At 36.0% G+C, this 24748-nt stretch overlaps 1 protein-coding gene across 26 annotated transcripts in view; it reads left to right on the forward strand.

Annotated features, from left to right (window-relative positions):
- Positions 1-24748, forward strand: part of ADGRL2 (adhesion G protein-coupled receptor L2) — a 386134-nt gene that overhangs the window by 355542 nt on the left and 5844 nt on the right. For 14 of the 26 annotated variants that reach the window (XM_085586371.1, XM_085586370.1, XM_085586372.1 and 11 more), the window contains 13 exons: positions 639-822; positions 2709-2831; positions 3088-3293; positions 4325-4498; positions 5507-5716; positions 6675-6895; positions 8172-8238; positions 15893-15984; positions 16839-16883; positions 17171-17197; positions 17877-18045; positions 21741-21869; positions 22282-22378. In XM_085586371.1, coding sequence (XP_085442497.1) covers positions 639-822; positions 2709-2831; positions 3088-3293; positions 4325-4498; positions 5507-5716; positions 6675-6895; positions 8172-8238; positions 15893-15984; positions 16839-16883; positions 17171-17197; positions 17877-18045; positions 21741-21869; positions 22282-22378 — 1744 coding nt within the window. The remainder of the gene's footprint in view (positions 1-638; positions 823-2708; positions 2832-3087; positions 3294-4324; positions 4499-5506; positions 5717-6674; positions 6896-8171; positions 8239-15892; positions 15985-16838; positions 16884-17170; positions 17198-17876; positions 18046-21740; positions 21870-22281; positions 22379-24748) is intronic. The other 12 variants (XM_085586380.1, XM_085586377.1, XM_077785412.2 and 9 more) reach the window with 3 other exon arrangements.

Here is a 24748-nt window from a genome sequence, read left to right on the forward strand (position 1 = left end):
TTCCTTTTCTGAGTGACCTTTGTGCAGGAATGGGAGTTGGTATTCCCTTTAAGTATCTATGAACAGGTACAGGAAGAGGAGGGGGAGTCAGAGTGGCCAAAACTAATTTTGAAGCACTGAGTCAGCTTCATTTCATGCCTCCTGTAATAAAGAAGGTCTGTTTGTCATAGACAAGTAGTTTATAGTGCTATGGCTGTGCTAGTGGGGCTCAGTTTCCAGAGGACTATTATTGTCATTTTAGCCTAAACTGCGGAGTGCTAATTTTGGCGTTAGTATTTTTAAATAGAAGTTACAGATTTTGACATTAAGATGAAAGCTTCAGGCAAGACTTCTGGCATTTATTTTTACGTTTTTCAGCACAATAATAATAACATACTTATATCTGATACAAAACAAGTCAAATTTGCATGTTTACTGCTTAGAGACCACACAATGCTAGTGACTAGCTGCGCTTCTACTCATGCTAATCCAACAAGCGGATGGAAAATATTTTAATGTTGAAAATAGTGTTCTTGTGCCATTAAATCACAGTAAATCATCCTGACAGTTAAGTATTATAATTGTCGCCGTATAACATTGGGAATTTTCCCCAGCTGCCTAGGGCTTCAGACTTAATGATAGTTTTCTAATGAATGCAGGCAGTTGTGGATACGGTGGACAACTTGCTCAGGCCCGAAGCTCTGGAGTCCTGGAAGGACATGAATTCTTCAGAACAAGCCCACGCAGCCACAATGTTACTTGATACATTAGAAGAAGGAGCTTTTGTCTTGGCTGATAACCTTGTAGAACCAAGTAGAGTCTCAATGCCCACAGAAAATATTGGTAAGTAAACTTCTTTTCATGCATAAATTAAAGTTTGTGTAAATTGCTTTACAAAAAGAGGAAAAAGTACTCCAGGTAGCGACATATTTCTGAAGGCTGAGCTGTGCAATGTTTGATGGAAAGGTGAGTGCTCCAAAGCAGGGAAAACACTCTTTTCTTGTTTGGTTCTTTGAAATTAGCCTTCTTCTTTATTGTCATTAGTACATTATAAAATGGAAAGTAGTTGATGTTGCAAGGTTGATTTATCACTGAAAAATCATTAGCAGAATGCGTGGATGTGAAGAGTGCTTAAAAAGCAGAATATAGATTTTTTTGAGGGAGCTGCTTTCTGTAGAGCTGCAGAAAATACGCTTCTGTTAAATATAAACTGTTCCTAATGAATTTAAATTACTTTTTTTTGCAATGTACTATGCCAGTTAAATATATTAGGCACTCAGCACAGGCCAAATGTTTATATTAAACATGACTGCCTTCAGGTAAAAATGTGTTCAGTGAACTACATCTCCCATAATGCAGAATAGCTATGCTCCAGAGACTGCAAAATAGCTGGAGATAGTTGGAGCATAATTTAGAATTTAAGTGGTGACAGGGAAATGAAGGGGTTTGGTATTAGAGATGTGCAAATATTGTTGTGCAGGATGTGTTAAAGCAAAAATCATTGCTCTGCATAAAATTAAAATTCCTTATTACAGAGATTAATATAGTCTCAGGGAGGTACAAGGAACCTGAAAGTCTGCTAATATGCAGAGTACCAAGATAGAGACTTGGAATAGACTGCAGAAATGAGACTTTTCACGTTTCAGTGTCTGCATATTTGTAGCTGTAAAAGATTCTGCCTAGTTTTTAATTGAGTGGGAAGATACTGGGAAAGGATGGGGAAAAGTCTCAGCCTGTTTTTAAAGGAACTGCACCAGTTGTTTTGAAGGAATGTGGGTAGAATCACAGATATTCCTTTGGATTTACACAAGCAGTTCCATGGAGATGAATAGACCTGAATATTTCTTCTTGTGATAAGCTGTCTTCATGTCATAGTAACACTTCCCAGATGCCATGCAAGACTGAATTCCTAGTACACATATGTATGTATGACTTGGAGAAGGAGAAGGGATTTCCCAATTTCATACTTTTTGTCATTCTGTAGTTCAGAGTTGTAGCTAGACTGGTTTAATATCACACAGGTTTTATCAACCAGTTGTCCACTCTCACCTATATGATTTTATCTATCCAAGGAAATACAGCATTCAGTGGTAATCCCATGAAAATCTCCCAATATGCAATGTAATACTGAAGTACAGCTGAGTGGCATCTTATTTTTCAATTTAAATGCTTATTACCAGAACTAATGAAATGGTTTCCTATAAATATACAGAATTAGATGTAGAAAAAAATTAGAAATAATTTTTAGCTATGTATACTGATTTAGCTAAATATGTGGCATGGGTATACTTAGGTATTCTTTGCTGACTGTTTAAAAAACTCTTTATATCTAAATCAATACTTAAAGTTCTAAATTTGTCAGCAGAGGATTCTGCATAGACATTAAGATCCTCAAAACTAACATTTTTTTCTAACGTGTGTAGTATCTTTAAGTATATTTAAAAACATCTTTAAGGATGTTTAGTGGGCACAAATTTGAAGAATGTTTGATATCATGTTATCACTACAAGAGTGCTGTCATTTTAGCAGTGTGCATTAGATTTAGTTAAAGAAGCTAAGTCTGGGTGATTGAAGCATGCAGTGCAAATCTGCCTTACAGACAGCCATGTGAGAAAACTAAATAAAGACTGGGGGGAAAAATTGTCGTCTGGCATATTGTAATCTGGCCAAGAGACTTTCTCTGCATTCTCCTTTTTTAACAGTTTTTTTTTCCCCTCTGGTCTGTTTAGTTTTGGATGTTGCAGTGCTTTCTACTGAGGGCCAAGTGCAGGACTTGCGATTTCCTCAGGCTGGTAAAGGAGGCAACTGGATTCAGCTCTCTGCACGAACCATGAAACAGAACAGCAGGAACGGTGAGCCCTGGGCACGGAACAGTACAACTCCATTAACTTCTATAAAACTGACCTTACCTAGTTAAAACATCAAAACAGAAACACCACTAAGCTGCTCAGTGGCTTTTTTTTTTTTATGATCATGGGTACCTGGTCATTTTTCTTCAAGTCCGTGGCCTGTAAATACCTCTCAGTTTACTGATGCTTAATTATCATTAGAGTACAGCTCGCTGTACACCTCTGTGGAGTGATGATGGGCTTTTCTTTTCTTTTGTAGGATTAGCCAAACTGGTTTTCATTATTTACAAAAGTTTGGGTCGTTTCCTCAGTACTGAAAATGCAACCATAAAGTTAGGCAGTGACTTGGCGGGGCAGAACAGCACGATCGCCGTCAACTCCCACGTCATCGCCGCCTCCATCAACAAGGAGTCGAGCCGGGTGTACCTGACTGATCCCGTGCATTTCACACTGGAGCACATTGATGTGAGTTATGCTAATGAGTCAATGGGAAGGTCACAAAATCAGCAAGAGAGAAAGGCAATGCAGAAAAACAACCTTTTATCCATTTGAATTTTAAATGTTGGACTAGGTCAGAGATGCAAGTTAAGTCTATGAACATAAAATTAAATGAGCCTGGTTCAGTGATTATTAGAACTTAAGTGTATTCTTAATGAAAGCTAATTCAGTAATCAACATGAAAATGTAAATGACTCATTTGTTTCTAACTGAAAATTAACTCTTACCTTAGTAGAAGGGTAGAAAATAACTGTTAAGATTCTTGATGGTTTGATGTAGTAAGTTTTATTGACTCTTTAACGTTTTACATTAATTTTGGAACAAGTTACGAAAGCTTATACAAATTATTCAAATTGCATTTATTCACAAAAGAAGAAAGTATGGTATCTTGATCTGTTATACTTTCAATTTATGTATACTTTCTTCATGGTATTTCATTTAATGTGTTTCTTTGCTCTTAAGTATGTAGCTTTCTCTTTTCATGTCTTACATGGGGAAAATAAACCATTGCTATTGTGATAGAGAAAATATGGTTAGATTTTTCCTCTCATTTTGCCTGTTTTTATAAATCTCCTTGGATTTTTTTTTTCATCAAAATAGATAGGCATTGGGGAGTGAATATTTTTTGATAACTATTCATATGACTTTGGCCTGACCAAAGGTGAGAACCAAAGGAAAAAGATCCTATTTTCAAATTGTGAATTACAGGGAAAAAAATTCACTATAGCTATAATGTACCATCCATGCATAAAAATTGAAATTGTTTAAAATTGGGTCTACAGTAATTGAGACTACACTTCAGAGTGCTTCAGACTATAAAGTCCCCTATAAACTAGATGTCTTCCTTGTGCAACATAGTCCACAGTTTTGCTGATGAAAACTTTATTGTCCAAAACGTGCAAAGTATAATCTAAATTACCTTTTATACATATTAAACAATTGTTATTGCCATCTTAATGTGTAAAAACCTCATTTTATGTTATCCTTTTATCTCCCAGCCTGACAATTATTTCAATGCAAATTGTTCCTTCTGGAACTACTCAGAGAGGACTATGATGGGATACTGGTCTACTCAAGGCTGCAAACTGGTTGACACAAATAAAACTCATACAACATGTGCTTGCAGTCACCTCACCAACTTTGCAATTCTTATGGCTCGTCGGGAAATTGTGGTAGGTATCCATGTTTCCAGCCATCAACAGGGAACAAACTTAAAAGACTTAGCTTTACATTTTTAGCAGGATCCAAAATTGTTGAAGTTTCTTTAGTATTTATAGCTCCTACCCACTCTTTCCAAAGTTGCTTTCTGTAGCATTTTTCTTCCTCACCCATAAAGTTGCAAGCAAAATAAAAGGGAAGAGAAAACAAGGAAGAAGAAGAATTTTCTACAAGCCATATTTTAATGTTACTGACCAACCTTACAACCATTTGATAGACTCTCCCTCAGTACAGATGGAGAGGCTCTGTTGAGACAGCTGTGCAGACTGTTCCCTGGAAGCCCAAGTGCCAGCTCTCCTTGGTGAGAAAGGTGAAAGGGCTTCCATAGTGGTTGTTTAAACACCTCTTTGTAGTCAGAAATTTTGTTTTCTATTTAAAGCACTTCCTGCATGTCAGAGGCCCAAGAGCATGCAATATTTGCAGGGAAGTGGGACTTCTCATTAAGCCATTGTATTTGAAAAGGTCACTGCAAAGAACTGAAGCAAGGAATCTCCTTTAGCTAAACATGAGATTGAAACCAGAATTACATGGGCAGCGTATTCTGCATTTTGTCCTGGTCATTGTGAAAGCACTGCTTTCTTGTCTGCTGTGGAGTTGCAGGTCTGTAGGAAGTCCCAGGGAAAGCTCTCCCTTCTCTCTCCTTTATCAGACCCTAGTGGTCCCTTAAAAATGTTATGGTTCTCTGTTCATATTTCCAACGAGTCTGCAGTGAGCCATAGGAAAAGTAAAAATGCTATCTGATCTGAATAAAATAGTCACATTTTTCTCTCAGACCTGCTCCTCTTCTGTTGACCCTGATCTTGCTCTTCTGGGAAGCTGACCTGAGACTGAGAAATTACTGAGTACATTTTGCTCATCTCATGTAATGAAGAAGTAGCTTTTTCTGGATACCTGTGAAAATAAGTTTTTGTTTATACTCATAAAGAGTCATATTAATTTTCTCCATTCTTGGTTATTTCTAGTACAAAGATGGAGTGCACGAATTGCTCCTCACTGTCATCACCTGGGTGGGAATTGTCATCTCTCTTGTTTGCCTGGCCATCTGCATCTTCACATTCTGTTTTTTCCGTGGCCTGCAAAGTGATCGTAACACTATTCACAAGAACCTTTGTATCAACCTATTCATTGCTGAGTTCATTTTCCTAATAGGCATCGATAAGACAGAGTACAAGGTAAGTTTTCTCTCTGTGTACTGGTCTTGTTCTCTGAAATAACTGTTTGAAACCGATTTGAATTAAAACATGACAACACTGACAAGTTTTTAGCACTCTAACACAGCAAGGCTGAAATAAAAGCTCAGCATGAAAATAAGATCGATATATTCATACATAGTATTTGCATCCATCCAAAATATGCTTTTTATTTTCAGTTGAGAAACACTGACTATTAACGAAGCAGGTGGTTAGACTTTTGAAAGAAGAGATGAAATTGAATGTTGAGTATTAGGAACATGAATATGTTTTCTATATATATTCAAATGTCTTAACAGGTATTGACTACATTTTTATATATATTAGTACAAAGCTATTTCTGTACGTATACACATTTTTTACACTTCATATTCAAGCAGGTATTTTGATAGTATTGGTAAAATTAATTCATGATTCATTGGGTTGAAACTAATAATCTAGCATAGCTTCATCCAGAATTTGGCCAATGGGGACAGAATTCAGACCAATTTCTGTTACAACAGTAGAAATTTCCATATTACAGCAGACAAAACTTGTGGGGCAGACACTTCATAATTTTTAAGATACATCACATTATGCATAGAGAACTAACTGTTCATGTCTAGGATTATCTAAACTGTAAGTCCTAAAACTGTATCAGTTTCAAAATTAAAAAGTTGCCAATAAAATTAAGAAGTCCACTCCAAACTTGATGACTGGGAGATGGTGCAATTTCCATATCTTCATTCATATTGTTCAGTTAATTGACTTTCTGTAGCTACTGAGCACATATTAGTGTTTTCAAATTTTCAGAGTATGTTTTGATGTAGGGAAGGTGCTCCTGAATTTGTGAAAGGTTTCTAAAAAAACTATCTGCAGTTCTATTGCACACTGTTCAATTGGAGAGGCAATGATGTGAAGGTTTTGTGGTTTACATTTCCATCTCTCTCTTTCTTTGCAGATTGCATGTCCAGTTTTTGCAGGTCTCTTACACTTTTTCTTCCTGGCAGCCTTTGCCTGGATGTGTCTAGAAGGAGTGCAGCTTTATCTAATGTTAGTAGAAGTATTTGAAAGTGAATATTCTAGAAAGAAGTACTATTATGTTGCTGGCTACCTCTTCCCTGCTACAGTAGTTGGTGTCTCAGCAGCTATTGACTATAAGAGCTACGGAACAGAGAAAGCGTAAGTAATTGCAAGTGACCTGAGTGTTTTTCAAGTGAATAATTTTTTAAAGCCTATTAGCTGTCAGAGGGTCCCTGACAGACTAAAATACCATCTAAAAGCTTTATTGGTAAGAGAATGGCGATGCTGTGCACAAATTACAATCAAGTCTTTTGTAATTCTCTAGGTTCAGGGGATTTGTACTCTAGAGAGACCAATTCTAAATTATGGTCTTTCTTTTAACACAAAAGATTGACCTGAAACAAATTGAAAAAGTAAATAACTTTTTGTACTCAGATGTATATTAAGCAAAATTTCTCAACTTAAAGTATCTGACAAGCTTAACCACCCAGTTTTAAGCTAATGCTTCATTAGATCTCTTTGTTCAGCTGTCCCTCTAGCTAGCTCTCATCCTGAAGTATGACAGTACAATATTCCAGCCTATATGTTTTATTTTGATAATATTTTATCAGGCAAGTAGAGTGGGATTAAAATTAGTGACTGCCAGTTATTTACAAAAATACAGATGTATATAGGAAGTGACAGAAGGTAGACAGGAAACATTTCTGAGGATTTGCGTTGCTGGAGGCATGAATTTGCCTTTCAGTAGTGTTTATTTTGTCCTTTGATGAAATTAGTTACAGAAGGGGAAGATATTGTTGACTACAAGAAAGCTGCTTGATGTTGCTACTGATGAAAGACAAATAAGAGAATTCAGCAGGGAACTGGGCTGCATGAAAAAGGAATTGCTAAGTGAAGTTGGCCCTAATAGGTTTATACGTCATTTAGTCTGGTATCTTATGTATTCCTTCTCTACAGTTCAACTCCCAGATGGGGCATTTTATTTATACCATATTATTATTCAGCAAAACATGACATCTGAGCATTTTCTGTCTCATATTCCTCAGGCGTGAGCACTTAACATCTGATATAAAGTTAAAAGCAGACTTTGAAGATCATATGGGAAGCCTGCAAAAATTATTTACTGATGTTAGTTTCATTAGTCCATGATAGCACCTGTCACCAAACCTTTTGACTGAAAGGAGAGCTTGCTTTGGTTTTGTTTCCCCTTATGTTAGTTATTCCTGATGGTGTGGTTTCAAGTTCAGTCGTGTTACACAGATTTCATTAGAAGAGGTTCAGGTTAGGTGTTGTCCATGGAATAAGTGGTACTGTGCAATGTTCATCATTGTTTACTGGCAAAGTGTTACCTTAAGAAGTATTTTTGCACTTTTCATTTTTTGGACAGAGGTGCTAATGCAGCTTTTCACTTTTCATTCTCTTTCTTCCATAATAGTTGCTGGCTACACGTAGATAACTACTTTATCTGGAGTTTCATTGGACCTGTTACTTTTATTATTCTGGTAAGAACTTTGTTTTTTTTCCTTTCTTTTTAGGTTGCCTCACAGCAGATTAAAAATATTTAAAATTTCATTCCATGCCATCCTTATTAACAAGACATTCCATTAAAATGTTTTACATTGCAAACAATTTGTAATGTGACTAATGGTTATATAAATATGTAGAAATCTTTAAAGAGTGCTGACCAAATGATTGATTGTCAAAGCTGTGGTGGCACTTCAGCATGGCCATTTTTTCCTAATGGCTTGAATTCTGAAGGTCGTATTGACATGTGTAGTCATATGAAGGATCAATGAAATACTAAACACAGGGGTTTTTAAAAGGAACCATTCTTACTGCTTTCAAGTGAGTCACTATGGTACATACTCTAGAATTTAACTGCTAAATATCCAACATATTTATCTCAAAAGGGTATTCTAATGCATTGGGTAATTAAATTTTTTGTTCCATTACACTTACACGGTATTTGTATGTGTATTTGCATATGCACATTTGTCCATGCCTACTTATGTGTGTATTTGTGTTACATGTAGTGCCTGTCAGACACAGACATTCCTCTGGTTTAGAATAAATGATTATATTTACAATTATTTATAGATATAAGTAATTATGTTGTTATGTAATCAGTAGAATTACTGTATCTTTAAAGCCTGGCTTTACTTGGAAAATACTGTAAAAGCTGGTTGGAGACATAGCCTATGTACATAGAGGCCTTTTCTCATAATTGCTGATAGTTTGGAGGGATGAATTAATTAGTTTTCATGCTTTTGAAATCTTAAATAGTTGCATGTTTTCCTGCCCATCCACAGTAGCAGAGTTATGAAATGTTAGCAGAATTTCAGTTCACTTGAATTTCCAAATTCAGGAATTATATTTTTCCATATTCAGAAATATTATTTTTTCAGTGTGAAGCACATGTGTCAAGCATAATTTTGAAATTTCTTTGAGTTTTACAGATCTGTGTGCCAGACATATTATTTCAGCACTTTCTGTACTTACAGTACAAACTGATACTTTGATTATGGAAATTTCTACTAAAAATGCTCCTGGCCAATGTTTTGGTTTGCATTTAACTCTGTTTATATCAAAAACTATTTGAATCCTTGGGCGATCACTTAAGAAAGATAGTTGTGCAATGTAGAGGTTGTTAGAGTTCATTGGCATGTTTTCAAAGACATGGGTGTAGATGCCAAAATTTATTTGTGTATGACTTGAATTAGAAAAATTATAGTGTTTGTAAGATTTAAGTGTAGACTATAATAATTGTACAGAGTTTATTCTAAATACATTTAAATTAAATCATGTCTCAGAATGATGGGGATTTTTTAAAAATTAAACCTACAATTGCAATTGAAAGTCAGTCTTTCTATGTTCAATATGACAGACAATATTTTTCAACATGAAGTTGTTTCTTGCAGTTGTAATTATTCTGGAAATTGTTCTGCGTTTCATGCTACAATAGTTAAGTGACCCCAAGTGTGGTTGCGAGGTGATAATTTTGCAGGTTTTTTTGTGGCTCCTTCCTTATTTTATTGTTACTGGGGGTATTTTGCTAAGTCACCTATATTTCTCTCCCTTCCTCTAAAATAGCATTTCACATGTGAAGCCTTGGGCTTTGCTGACGGCTTTTTCACTTCCTCATAACCAGGTCAGAGTGAGAATAGAGGTGAAGGACATTTAATCATATTGACCATGTACAGACATAGTTCACTATTATTTACTGGCCGTGACATTATTATCCTCCAGCAAATCATTTAGACTGAGACGCAAAAGGCTTTTGGGAGCAGTATTCCCAACTTGAAAAATACGAAACAGCAGGTAGCAATCACAGCACAGTTCCTAGGAGTAATTCTTCTCTAGCAATTGCTTTGCCCTCTAATCGTCCCAGCTGAGAAAGCAAGGGAAACCAGAGGAAGAAGTGTGAGAGGTGTAGCAGCTGAAAAATAATATGTCATGTGCACTGTAACCAAAGAGCTCTATTTGTAGTGTAGCTTACTTAGTGTCAGTAGCATGTGACAATGTCGCCTTGGTAAGCTTTTCAACATGTTGCTCAAATCACTTCTGTGTTTCTCAGTTTAATAGTTCTGCACATAAACTGTTTTTTTGACAGTATTGTCCTCTGTTAATTTACAGTTTTCTTTCTCTGAACTTCTAAGCATTTTTACTTGTGTCTGTGCCCATTTTTGCACAGAATGAGAATGGGAAGTATGAGGGGGAAGCATGAAGCTGCTCAGTACATCTTCTGAGGAACTTTTAACTTCACTATTTCTATAGCCTGTCATGCCTTTGGGCACCAGGGTTATTATATCTATGAGAAAAGAGCATGTAAGTAATGAGCGGTGGGAAACCATTAGTATGCCTGAAATGGTTTAATGAAAGCTTGGATCATGATACGTCAGGAGCTGTTCTTATCATTTGGACAGCTCCATCTGCATCTTTAATAATTAATTCAGTTCAGTAAGAGTTCAGTGTGCACACTCATTTAGAAGCCTTCAGAGAGCACCTCTCTCGCTGCCAGTCCCAGGGAGAAATAGGCTTCTGCATGGCTAAGAGCAAAGATCTGGAGATACAAGAGCAGTTTTAGAGCTGCATTTGCCAGGTAACAAAAGCTCCGGGGAGTTCAAAAAGGGTCAGAACATGTGCAGTTCAGCTAGGTTACTTCAGAGTGGTGTTTCTGTTCTTCTGTCTTATCGTATCCATGTCAGCACTGCAGGCTGTGTGGAATGAATTTTAAGCTGCTAAGCTCAAGGCGGACGTGATTCCATTGAGCAGGTTCATGGCTATAAAACAAACAGTGCACTTCTGTAATCCGTGGTCAGAAAAGCCTGAGCACTTTGACTGCTGTGAAGATCTGTATTCATTCATGTCCAAGGAATGGGTGGAGTTGGTTTAATTTAGCCCGAACTGTTGCACTTTGCTTCTCCCAGCTTGCAGGCAGAGCCCATGCATTAGTCTACCAAGGGTTGTCTAAGCAAAAATTACTAAGATGCCCCATTAACATTAACTAAGATGCCCCATTTCATTAACACAGAATGTGTTAAATATTCTCACCCAGACTGAAGTATTGCTTATCTGAGTCAGTAGATGGACAGATGTAAACATAACTTAGCTCCACAAGTGAAAATGGACTGTATTTGTAAGCTTATTTTTTATAAATAATATGTGTTTATCTTTTTATAGTAGACATTTGATAAATGGTATTTTTCTATTAGTCACAGGGGAAATTTATCATAGTTTTTGCAAAATCTAACTTTATTTTGCTACAAATTCATTGAATCTGCTAATTAGCTAATTCTAATTGATTAGTATTCTGTGCAGGTTATCGCACCCATTTTTTTAAAAATTAATTTCAGTTGAACACATTCCCCCTCCCAAGATTCCATAGGTTTCAGGGTCTAGAAAGACAAATTTTCTACTTATATCTTCTTTCATGTCGAGTTCCTTCTGATTTCCAAATGAGAAATGGCTATATGTGTGTTGCCTGTGAAAGAAGCATGATCTCCCAGGGTGCTTCATTTAATTATTACCATAAAAACTGTTTATATTTTATATTTTAATGTAGTAAGTTGTTATTTTTATATATATCAATTGTCTTTCACTTTGTTCTATCACATTACACTTAGCATATTAAGAGCTGACAAGGAACTAGTATATTAGAAGATACTCTATTTTTTTTTTTTTTTTACTTTACACAAAATTTTAAAATCAGGTTATAGATTAAACTAGTTTTCTATCCAGTATACCGTCTCTTCTGGTAGACAGTAAGTTTTAGAAACTAGATCAGAATCAAGTATAAACATAAATTAAATACTGTCCATTCAAATTTTTGCTTATGATTACCAGCTAATGTTTTAAAAGATCTCATAATAGCTCCACCTTCTGTAGCTGTGTGTTCTGTCGCTCTTTGGTATCACAGCAGAATCATCAAATCCAAACCTGATGCCTGACCAGACTTTTAATTTCTTATTTTTAGCTTTCAAAAGAGTGTTGGTCTGATTTGCAGACATGCAGCATGAAAGAGGTTTTACAGACATGATTAAGGGTATAATTTTAGGACTGTTTGAGATGTATATATTGTGCATCTCTGCGTGTGTTAGCACAATGTATTTGTATTTTTTATTGGCTTTGAAGAAGAAGGGTACTGTTCAGCTGCAGATTTTGGCTCATCTGGGGTGGATGCAGCCCAGATGTCAGGATGAGGTCCAGCCAGTCACTGACCATTTTATGTTACATGAAGTGATGAGAACACCACCACTGTCAGAGGCCCATTTTTTTTCCTAGAAAGTTGCTCTCAAAAGTCTCTCTTGCTGTTCATTTGGGCCTTTGTATGACCTCAGAGTACTGCATGCCTGTGGTGAATATTTTCTTAAAGAAAGGTGTCCCACTCAGACCATCTGTCAAGCTTGGGAAACATCTACAAATTCATTTGCTTAGATCAGTAAGAGTTCAATCCTCACAGAAACAATTCGGGTTGAAAGGAGCTCCAGGAGATCTGTGGTCAAGCCTTCTCAGAATAGCCTCAGCTCTGGGCCAGACCATGTTGCTTAGAGCTGAAAAAACTTTGCTTGCACAAATGAATACAAAGCCCTAACTGTGTTTTCTTCTCCCCCCTCTACATATTTCTCACCAAGAAAATTAATTCAGCTATTCCTTATAAAAGCAATTATTTTCCAGCAAGTTCCCTTCCCTCACTGCTTAGTGTATTCATGAGAAAAAAGAAAAAAAAAAAAACGCAGGATGCCCAAAAGTAACTCATGATTTCCTCCAAAACAATCAATTTCTAGATGAAAAACAATTAGGGAGCCAAAAGCAAATCTATAGAAAAGTTTGGTTACAGTATCTCTAAGCAAGCAAAACAGGGTTTTTTATAATGATGTAAAAATGATGCCAGCATGTTTGAACAAGTGGCAAACCATGGTCTTTTGACTGCTGAAACTGAAAACTATGTAACATTTCACAGTGATGGAGAAACAAGTATCATATGCTCTGTTGTCATAGTTACTTTGTCTTCAAAGTACAGTATTTTTCCTTTTTTCTTGGAAGGACTTTTTCAGCTGCTGTGATATGGCATTATTATTTCTGTGGGCTGATTTTGTGGGTCTGTACATAAATTACAATTAAAATGTCACTTAAGAAGCTGCTTTGTGCAGTTTCTCCCTGGTGCAGCAAGGACATATACCCAGTCAGAGCTGAGTACCTACATAAAACCTGTTTAATGCAATGGAGCTTGGCTAAATCTGGGGTAAGGCCATGTCTGCTCACGTCACCGAGGAACCTCAGTGTGTAAATACAAGTTTTGATTTGTCATGTGGCAAACCAGCACTTCAGTTGTACAAAGAATCAGAGGATTAAACCCTATTGTTTCATAAGGCAGTCATTTATGAGCTAAGCCATATCTATGAGTTTTTGATCCAAGAATGATGATGTCAGTATAATACAGGATACTCCAGGGTAGCTACTTAGGCAAGGATTAGCTTCCAGCTGTGCTGTAAATACTGCTCTGAACTGGATTGTGCCCTTCCAGATGCATAGGTTGCAGCCAAAGTTGATGTACATGTTAGGATTGACACAGGGCATGTGTCTTAGCTCTTAATCTGTTTGTTTTCACAAAAAGCAAATTGAGGTTGCATTTTTTCAGGCAGGCTGAAGAAGTTCATGTGATGTCAGCTACTAAACTGTGCAAGAAACTTTTTCAAATAGAGAAAAATGAAATCTGTGTGCAAAGACATGGAACTAAGGGTCAGGTCTGTTGCAGAGCCCTTGTCCTGTCTGATGAAAAGGCCAGGGAGAGAAGCAACTTGTTTTCTCATCCAATGAAGTTACACCATACAGTGAAAATGTAGATAAGAGGAAGAGATCACAATGATGTAATGAAATGGTTTTTCTCATGTGGTTAGTAATTTCCTGTAAGAATCATAAAAGATAATCACCAAGATCATGAATTATTGACATTTCTATTAGATTTTTCAGCAATGGAAATATGCATAACCTACACCATGTACATACATCAGCTTTAAGGTTAAGTGTTTTCAGCCAGTTCTTGAAACACAAACAAAAATCAATCATAAAAGCTTCTTTTTGTTATTTGTGTCACAAACACCTTTTTCTATTAATCTCAACATACAATTGTAAAAATTTTGTACTTTGCATGGTAAGATCAAAAGTTACCAGACACTTTTCTGGTGTTGACAACTGCCTTATAGTTCATGCCATCCATCCTGATTTTGAGACAGCAGCAGGAGCAATAACATGATTGTCTGTAGAAGTAGGAATTATTTCTGTAATACATGTTCTTATTAACAGACTCTGATCAGAGCCTTCAAAATATTCATCTTTTCACAATTAAGACCAGCTCTTTATTAGGATTTCAGTAACATTTCTGACCATTGAGGCATGATTAGTATGACCAGTGTTACAAAAATAGTGAAGATTTTGAAGCTGTCTCAAACCAAAGGCTTCCCAAATTGAGAGACTGGGTATAATCATGCTCCATCAGGAACCGCTTACATATATATATATATATATGGAAGATTATAAGACTGGGGTTCTCTATCTAATGTATGTGTTATAAGGATGTCCAAGCATATTCTTCCATCTTCTCTTAACTTTTGGTCCTGACACTTTGTGTGCACCATTGTAGTAGCAGACAAGGATGTGTCTTCTTGCTGAAAGGACATGGCTCTTACTGGTTTCAAAGATACAATTTTGTCCAACTTTTCTATGCAATATAAGACAGCACAAACTAATTACTGAAATTAATTGGATACCCTTTTTTAGCTTGTGTTCTGCAGGCATCCTTGTATTTGGCTCGCCTGTGCTTTTCACAGGCTTTGAAATCGATAGGAGAAAGGCACCCAGTAACTTTGATATCTGTGATTCTGTTTCACAATAAGAGAATGATAAAAAATTTCCTTCAGTATCTTCCCTGGTGTTACCTGTATGAATGACACAACAAGAATAAGATGCCACAGTCCTTCAAGTGCACACACAGTCTCGCTTCGACAGAATTCAGACTACAAAGGGAAAGAGGGCAGCAGGAGGGTGCACCACCAGCATATGTCTATGGCACTGTTAAGTTTGATGCATTTGCTACATCTTTGTGTTTCTTTTTCTTCTTTTCCTCTTTTTTTCTTTTTTACCAGTTACATTTAAGGTTTTTTCAAGACCCCAGTAGGATTGTGAGAACAGAAAGGAATAAAAAAAAAAAATAAAGGAGAAACCAGCAAAGGTGAAAAGCATTTAAAAATCAGGATGGGGTGATAAAAAGACAGCTAGTATAGCCCAGTAAAGCAGTAACAATTGTCCTCAGAGAGTGAGGTGGGGAAGAGGGCGGAGGGGTGGCAGGTAAAGGTGAGCAGGAGATGAGCAAAACATGCTGGAGGACAGAGCTGAGCTGACAATGGCAAGTGTTGGACATGAGTTAAATACGGTGGTTCATGATGATGTGGTGCATTTGGGAAATTAGGAGAAACAAGGACTTCTAATATTTTTATCGTCTCATTCTTATTTGCAATCACAGTTTGCAGACCAGCTGATATAGTTACCAATTTTCACTGCTTGGAAATAAACTACAGGGTTTTTGTTTAGCCTGTAACATCATCATTATTCAACCTATTACTTGAAGTAGTTTAATTTCATTCTTATCTGTTTTGACAGCTGAATCTTATCTTCCTGGTGATCACATTGTGCAAAATGGTGAAGCACTCAAACACTTTGAAACCAGACTCTAGCAGGTTGGAAAACATTAAGTAAGTGCTTTGTGTTCAAGTATGAGAACTATGATTATTTTCTGATTGCTGAACTGATTGAAAGCTACTCTCCATTAGGAGCACATGCCATTGTCTCCCAGCAACTGCAGATGTCAATTAGAAGCAAACAGAGCCAATCCTGCTTTCGTCACTTTGTTGCTGTAATGTCACAAACGCCGGTCAAAATTAGATAATTTCAGCCTGGAACTAGTGCCAAGAAACTGTTTCATGGAAATGCCAGAGCACTGTAGTAATTTCGTTTGCATTTAAAATGCAGTTCAAAAATGATGTTCCTGTTTGCATGGCTGATATGATTATATTAAGTTTGTTTTGTTAAATGACTTTTTGATTTAGGGATTCTGAGCAGTTTCTACTTGTAATCCTGTTCTCCCAAGAGAATTGACTCTATTATTATTGTTAACTTGAAGATTATCTGCTGTTTTCGTGCTAATTTAACAAATGTTTACTTTATCATGGTGTTCTACTGTAGTATCCCTTTTGCAGACTAATATAGGTTTTTGATAACTAACAAGGCTTTGGTAGCTTTCACTTCTTTAGATAGCTTTTTACTGTATTCTGTTTAGCCTTACGTTGTATTCAAGATTTTGTTACCAACGCTGAAGGGATGGTGCCACTTTCTAACACTGAGGGTTGGATGTGAAAGGGTCTTATAGATCTGCTTTGAAGGTTGGAAATGGCAAAGGGAGACTTTTAAGGATAACATTGTGAACTAGATGTTCTAGATAGGTCAGTATCAGCTTCATTGCATGTTGCATGAGGAGAGAGAGAGAGCTAATCTTTAGCATCTCTCTCTTTTCTTCCTTTTCCTCTTTCTGTCTTCTCATCCACACCAGTAATTACCGTGTTTGTGATGGCTACTATAATACGGACTTACCTGGGTAAGATAGAACCCTACATTAACAAACTTCTAGCATGAATTTTAACTTTACAAACTCGGTCATATTGTGGATTTCCCTTAATTTTAATTAACTATTTTTGAGATACCTGATTTGCTAAAGACTTTTAAACTATTACATGCCTTTATACTTTTAAATTGCTTGCCTCTGCATTTTGAATTTCCTAATTTTGACTAATTTTTATAGACAATTAAAAATGCTCTTATTAATTTCTGTTTAAATTCTGTCTAATAATTTTGTTTCTCTTTTCTGCTTATAATGCTTTCTAGCTATGAAGATAATAAGCCATTTATCAAGTAAGATCATTAGTTAGATGTGGAATTCACTGACTAAATTCCCTTTCCCTTTCATTCTGTGCTGTTCACTACTTCCTTTTCCTTAACCTATTCATGATGGAATCTTTTTTAGATTGTTCTGTAAAGCAATATCCATATTTTTGTCGCATTTCAGCAGGGTTTCTTCATGCGGAAGTTACATCCTCTAGCTTCAGTTTAGCCGAGTTTATCGAAGCATTAATGATTTGGGCTCTAGGCTTTTAATCTGCTGTTTAACCTTTGTGCATTTGTGTTACATTATTTGGTGTCATATGGCAGCACCACTGTTTAAAATCTATGGTGTGATTAGTGGCTAAGCCAGATTTATCAATCTCTTCTCTAAAAGCAGATAAAGCAATGGGGTAGCTGAGGCTTGTGCTATACTTCTGCATATCAAAATACGCATTTCAAAATAGTTTTGACATCTTGTGCTGTTTTTGAGAAAGACAAAGGTTATATCTACTCTTGCTGTTTTTATTGGAGTCTAAGAGTACTGAATGGAATTGTTCTTTCTTTAATAGATAAAAGGTTAAACCCAAGGAATTTTTACATTTGAATGTGAAACTAGTAAAAGTCAACTGCAGGAACTGAAATGTTAATATTGGATTTGGCGAAGTATATTCTCATAAGTAATGTTACTAAAATTAATTTTCTTTTACAGATCCTGGGTCCTGGGTGCATTTGCTCTCCTGTGTCTCCTTGGCCTAACGTGGTCATTTGGTCTGCTGTTTATAAATGAGGGGACCGTTGTGATGACATATCTCTTCACAGTATTTAATGCTTTCCAAGGAATGTTTATTTTCATCTTTCATTGTGCCCTTCAAAAGAAAGTAAGTTACCAAAACCACAGATAAATGTTCCCTAACTCCTTAGAAATGCCACACAAAATTCTTTAAAAATAGAGATAAAATTAACAATTTGAAGAACTGGAGTATTTTGAAGTAGTTTAAGGAGGGGACTAGAATTCCAGTAGAGTTCTTGCTGTATGTGCTATTGGGAGTCGTGTATCTGCTCTGTGACCCAGACAGGTTTAACATGGATGCAGCATTTCCAACTTGGGCTTGAAAAGTTTGAAGGTTTTGTGAAGAAAATGTAAAAGTTTAACACTGGTAATGTGGTATATATTAGCCTGGACTCACAGCCAAAAATTTTATGTCCACATGAAACAAGTCCTGCCTTCACTGCAGTGCTGCAAACAAAGGATCAGTTATGATATCAGCCCATATCAGCCTGGAAATGTTCTCTTTTTCTTAGATCAAGGAAGAGTACCTTTCCTGTGATCCCGTTAAGCTGCTAGATAAAGCTATGGGTGATAGGCAGGGATTGTACTATGTGTGCTCATTCATTACAAAATTAAGTGGGATGTAAAAATTAATTTTATTAGGAACTTTGACACACCTTAGAAAAAAGTAGTAATTAATGCTAGACAGCTGCTATCATTACGTTTTCTGAAGATGGGAAAGATGCCAGCATTAATACTTTTTTTCAAGTTCCCTCCCCCAGAAATCCCAGTAGCTTCACTGGAGCCTCCCTCACAAGTGGGATGAGCTAAATTAGTTCTGCTCCCTTTCACTGGATGAAAGCAGAAGGGTCCCGAATGAACTAGAAGGAGGGAGAGACAAAGAGAGACAGATGGAGACAGAGAGAAAGCTTGAAGGGGAGAGAGAAGCAAGCAGGAGAGGAGGAAAGTGAAGGGCGCAGCTCTGTGGGACCCTTTTTCGGGTTCCCTGCACCCCTTCTCTTCCCCAGAGCGTGGAAATTGCTTCCAAGGATGCTTTAGAGGTGTTTTAATGAAGAGTGCATTAAAAATGCTGAAAGCCTTTGTTAGAAGTCAGGACAAATAAAAGCAATGAGAGCTGAGAGAAAGGGTGAACATCAAAAAATCACACCCTAACAAACTTGACATGCAGTATGTCCTACATTTGGAAATACCCAATTTCTAGTATTTAGATTCCAAATATTTTTACCAATGTTAGGCTGGAGACCTAGCAATTATTAACTTCTATTATAATTAGCTCACCAGAGACATAATTAACTGATATTTATACTGGTTCATAATGGTTTCAGACCATTGGATGAAGTGTTGTTTAAATACAAAAGTCCTATGCTCATGTTCTCAACTGTACCAGCTCTAACATTACCAACATCTCTTAAATTTTGTGTAGACAATGGCATTCAGAGGTGTTTTAGGAAAAGGTCTAGTAAACAGAATTTTACCTAGATGAATGACACTCAATACTCGTTTGGAGAGTCCAAAAGCACACTTAGGGGATTGAGCCTAAGAGAAGAAGGTAGGGAAGAAAATGCAAACATTCCCAAAATGCAAATATTTTCTACGTTAGGGTTTCATATAATGTTTCCCCTTTTACTATTTTTATTGGACTTGAAAATCAGAAACAGATTCCTTTTTTATTTCTTTTTACAGCTGTGCATTGTTTCTATATAAAGTGGAGTCAGCAAAAAGCAATATTAAAATACCAGTCAAGTGTGAAAAAAACATAACCTAGAGCAATAAGATTTATACCTGAAAGAATGTTAAAGCTGCCATTTAAGATTTTTAAGTGTCACTGCCTTTGACTGGATATTGTCCTATGCTCTGTCTGCATAGCTAATGTAGTCTTTTTATTCTGTTATTATTACTTGGTCACTAAATTGAACAGAGAAATAGAATTGTGGAAGTGAAAACTATTATGTTTCCAGTTCTGACGAGATGATAGTGCTGTTGCTTCCATCAGTTTCCAACAAGCTATAATTTAGAAATAATGACAGTGGAATGCGCAGTCCTGGCAGATAATGTACATTCACTGCAATACAGGCATTAGGCAAAGCCAACCCTGGAGGGTGGTATTTGGGTAAAAATACAGTTTTGATTGCTATTCTCTCTACTGTGTAGTGGCTTAGAGTATTTAATATCCATTAGTGTTCAGGAATGTATTTTCTTAGGTGTTACACCATCTAGTGATGATGTATATAGACTTATGTTTTCCAGGGTTAAAAATTATAATTCTAAGTTGTTTCATTTCTGTTTTCATTTCTTTACATGTCTTTTATGCTGATGTAGATAGGGGTTGACTGAAAATATATACTATGTACTTTTATAAAAAGCTGAATTATTGTGCCTAGCTTGAAGTTAAAGTACAAATTATTCATCCTTGTGATTTATAGCTTGAAGTTAAAGTACAAATTATTCAACTTTTTTTCATCCTTTGATTTATAGAAACAGCACAGTATGTATTCTTTCAGTAAAACTCCTGTAAAAAACAGCACATTACATATTTAAATCCACACAATTAATTTTTTGCATTTTCTCCTCTCCCCTTTTTACATACACATAACTTCCTGTCTTATATATTCATAGGTCAGGCAGAATTTCCAGATAAGCTGAAATCCCTCTTTTCACAGAAACTCATGAGTCTCATTGATGTAGAAGAGACACTTAAGTTCCTATGTAATCTGGTGGAAGATTTATGAATTTAGATTTACACATCTATACAAATTCTATCCACTGTGTCCTTTCACTGGTGCAGTCTTGCTGCCAAGATGTGCACACACTCTTCTCTTATCCAAAAATAGAGTGAAGCAGTCATGGAATATAAGAGAATTAACTGCTCTGTAAAATTATCCTGATTACTTTTTTGGCAATTGTTATCACACATAACAAAACTAAAGTTTCCAGCAGGTCACTGGAAACAAAAAGTGGATAAATGTAGCCTAAATCCTGAAGTCATTAATTAGTTTTGCAGCTCTGTCAGGAAAAAAAAAAAACAACAAATCATAAACATGGGTATATTCAAATTTCTAGATTCAACAAAGACAGGAATTAAAATTTTATGTTTTGGTCCTAAAAGTGAAAGGTGCTTCTTTCCCAGCCTTTATGGTTTAAAAAGTGACACTGGAACACTGGCAAGTGGCTCCCCCAGCATAGCTGGGGCTGTGCCTGGAGGGGGGCAGTGCTGTTTGTGAGCTCTGTTGTGCTGGGCAGGTGTGGCCATCTGAAGCAGCAGCTGGATGAGCTACACAGAGTAAGAAAATTCCTTTACAGGCATTGGAAATTTTACACTCTGTATTGGAAATCATTGTGTAAGGGCTAGTACTGAGCAGTGCTCAAGCCCTTCTTGCCTGCTAGGATGGGAAGACAGGCTTGCTGTACTTTCTGCACCAAAAGCTCTTATAAAAACCACATTTTTCAGCCAGCATTCAATTCAGGTAACCTTAACTATCTTAATCTACGATATGAAAATGAAATAGAAACAATTCTATAATCAAGTTGGTAATGATTATTCAGAGACATCTCTAAGAAGTGTGTGTATACCTTGGAAATAATTGGTTCAAAACTCCTGGGTAGCTGCTAATACTGCCACCGAGTAGTAAGAAATATGTGGGTTTGCTAACAGCCAGCAATTCAACAGACAAGAATTATCTATTTGCTTGAAAAGTGAGTAGTTTCAATGCAAGGTTCATGTGTTTTTACCTGCAGCTATTTAAAACTATTTCGTGTGCTAAGCAATTTCTTTCCCCCCCCCAGGTACGTAAGGAATATGGGAAATGCTTCCGACATTCCTACTGCTGTGGAGGACTCCCAACAGAGAGTCCCCACAGTTCAGTGAAGGCATCAACCACGAGAACCAGTGCTCGCTATTCCTCTGGCACTCAGGTAACAAAGATTTTGACAGCATCTTTTAATTACCTTATTTATGAAAAGCCTACTGAGATATCTTCCAATCAGAAAGACTAATTGTCTTCTCATTATTGTCATTTACATGGTAAATGCATACCTCTGCGTTGTAGAATTATTTCTTCTTAAACAGTTACTTTGGTCTAATACAAATATGTTATTTTTTCTTGTAATTAGGGACTGATTTATAGGAAGGTTTATACCATCATGTTTCATTGAAATAAAGTTTAATAGAGTTTTAATTAAAAAAATAAGGAATTTTCATTATGTGCTAGAAAAATTGTTTACTTTAGGCTAAAATAAGCACAAATATCCTAGATAATACCACATGAGTAGGAAAAAATCTTTTTATAATCTACTACGCTTTTGTCTCACTGCTTTGTGTTAACAGAGTCGGATAAGGAGGATGTGGAATGACACTGTGAGAAAACAATCGGAATCATCTTTTATCTCAGGTGACATCAACAGCACTTCAACACTTAATCAAGGTCAGTCACTGGGAACATTTCAGTTTTAGAATCCATAAATTTATTACAGATTTTATATAATTTAACACAGGACAATTGATAAGAATATTTAAAAAAAATCTGGAACAAGTGTTCTCTAAAAGCAGAGTTTTAAAGTTATCCACCAGCATTTTGAAAACCATGTTCCCTTAACTGGCCCCTGCTATAGAAGTTGAATTCTTCAGTTCATGGGAATGTATTTAAATTAGTGTCATCAATAATTTAGCTTAAAAGCAAGATCATAATTTTAAATCTTTCCTAACCTTTATAGGTTAAATCTGAAATAGAAATATGAGTGCAGTAACATTTTAATGCATATTTGACTGATTTTTAGGTGCAGAAATTTTCCCAGTGAAATCTAATTGATATGATTTCTATGCAAAAGATGTCTGTAAAGCATTTATCTTTTCCATTTCAAAGAGCATCATATCTGTAACATGGGATAGAATCCAGATTTTCAGGCAGAGAGGTCAAAACTCAAAACTTCTCATCTCATATAGACTTTGAAATCTGTAACCTCATTCTCATATCCAGACAGAAAACAAGGGTGTTAACCAAGGCAGATTGTCCCTCCTTTCTCCCTTCCCACTGTGTTTTTGAGGCAGTTTGAGCCAGCAGTGGAGGGAGGACTGCTCTGTGCAAGCCAGGTTTGAAACCTGTTCTTCAACCCAATCCTTCAGTGAAGAGCAGGGAGCCCTGGCTCACTGCAACCAGTTCCTGCTCAACTCAGAAATTTCAAGCAAAAAATTCAAATTCAGGATTTGATAGCAGGGACGTGTATTTACATTAATTTTGGAAGTAAAAACTGTGGTGTTTGCAAAGCAAAAGGTATCAGAAAGCATTATTCTCCTTTTGCTATTTGGTACATAGACCTGTGTGTCTTGCTGCTCCTCCCATCCCCCCCCTTATGAATCCTGCATGTTTTTCTGGTAAAAATCATAATTAAGTAACTTCTCCTAGGTAGGAAATGTATATTTTTCATGTCCCCTTCAGTGTCTTACTAAAATTCCGAAATTATAAGCACATAAAATTTGATATTTACCCTAATTTGTTGTCTTTGCCTCCTGAGGTTTGCTCTAACTGTGCTGCACTATTAGTTAATTCAGTGTTGAACAGAGTTTCTCCCTGTTTCAAGTTCCAGACTCAAGTCACTGGAGATGTTCTGCCAGGATTAGAAATATTGGTATCAACTCTATTCAGTTATGATTTTGTCACTATGTCAGTGATACATACGTATAAGGGTTGTTTTATAATTAATGACAAGTGTCATTTTTCCATTAAAATAAAAATCAGGCTTTTAATTAAGCTTTTTTTCCTTGTGACAAAGGAATTTGGATTGAAAAAAATCATAGCTATAAATTACATGTAATTATTCTAACCAAAATTAAATATAATATGCAAAATTTAAAAAACAAGCAAAATGTATTTCAGTTATTATTTCTACTAAGAAGAACTTTACAATGGAAAAAAGCTATGATAATTTTTTTAGTTGATCACTAATACAAACTTTCAAATAAGATTAGCATAGTCAGACCATAATTCTCTGAGTGTAAGAAATTTCTGCTCATTTTTGCTACTAAGTAGCTCTGAAAGTACAAAAGCATTAATATTTGGAATATATATCATTCCTTGCCAAATAAAAATATTTATACTATAAAAATATAGCTGTCTAATTGTTCTTGGGTATGTAATACACTGATCCTGATGTACTGCTTTGCAAAGTAATAAAAAAGAAACTTGAATTTTATCTTATTGAAATGTTTAAATTAATTTTTAAATCATGACATTTTTCTTGTAGTAGCTAGAAGTCAGAGATTAATTGACTTTTTAATAATTTCTCAAAATATGCTGGTTTTTTATCTGATTATTCTGAGAGTGTTTAAATGGTGTTGCATTAACATGCAAATTTGAGTTTACAACAGTTTAAAAGAGTCTATTCATGTCTGTTCTTTGTCTTACATTGTTTGTAAACTGATAGTTTCAAGAAATTTGTCGTTCAAGGAATTCTTTTTTAAAACCTGGCAGATACGTTTGCAGCATGAATGTCCCAGGAGAAAATGTGAATGCTCTGATTTCTTAGAGCAAATATTTTGCTTTCCCCTCAGCATGCATACTTTTGCATATACTAAGATATGCTTCTTGCAATTTGTCATCCACTGTCTGTTTGAAACCAGCAATTCCTTTCCACTATCTGTGTTTTTAGTAAAGTGAGTAACATCTCTGATCCTGTCATAAGAGGTTTTTCAATACATTTCAGTTTGAGAAATTCAGTTCTGTCAATTCTGGACAGAAGTGTTTCCTATGATCATTTTTAAAGTCCTAATAGCTTTATGTACTACCTTGATCTCTAAA

Source organism: Lonchura striata, chromosome 8 (assembly GCF_050655825.1).
Source record: "Lonchura striata isolate lonStrDom1 chromosome 8, ASM5065582v1, whole genome shotgun sequence".
NCBI lineage: Eukaryota > Metazoa > Chordata > Aves > Passeriformes > Estrildidae > Lonchura > Lonchura striata.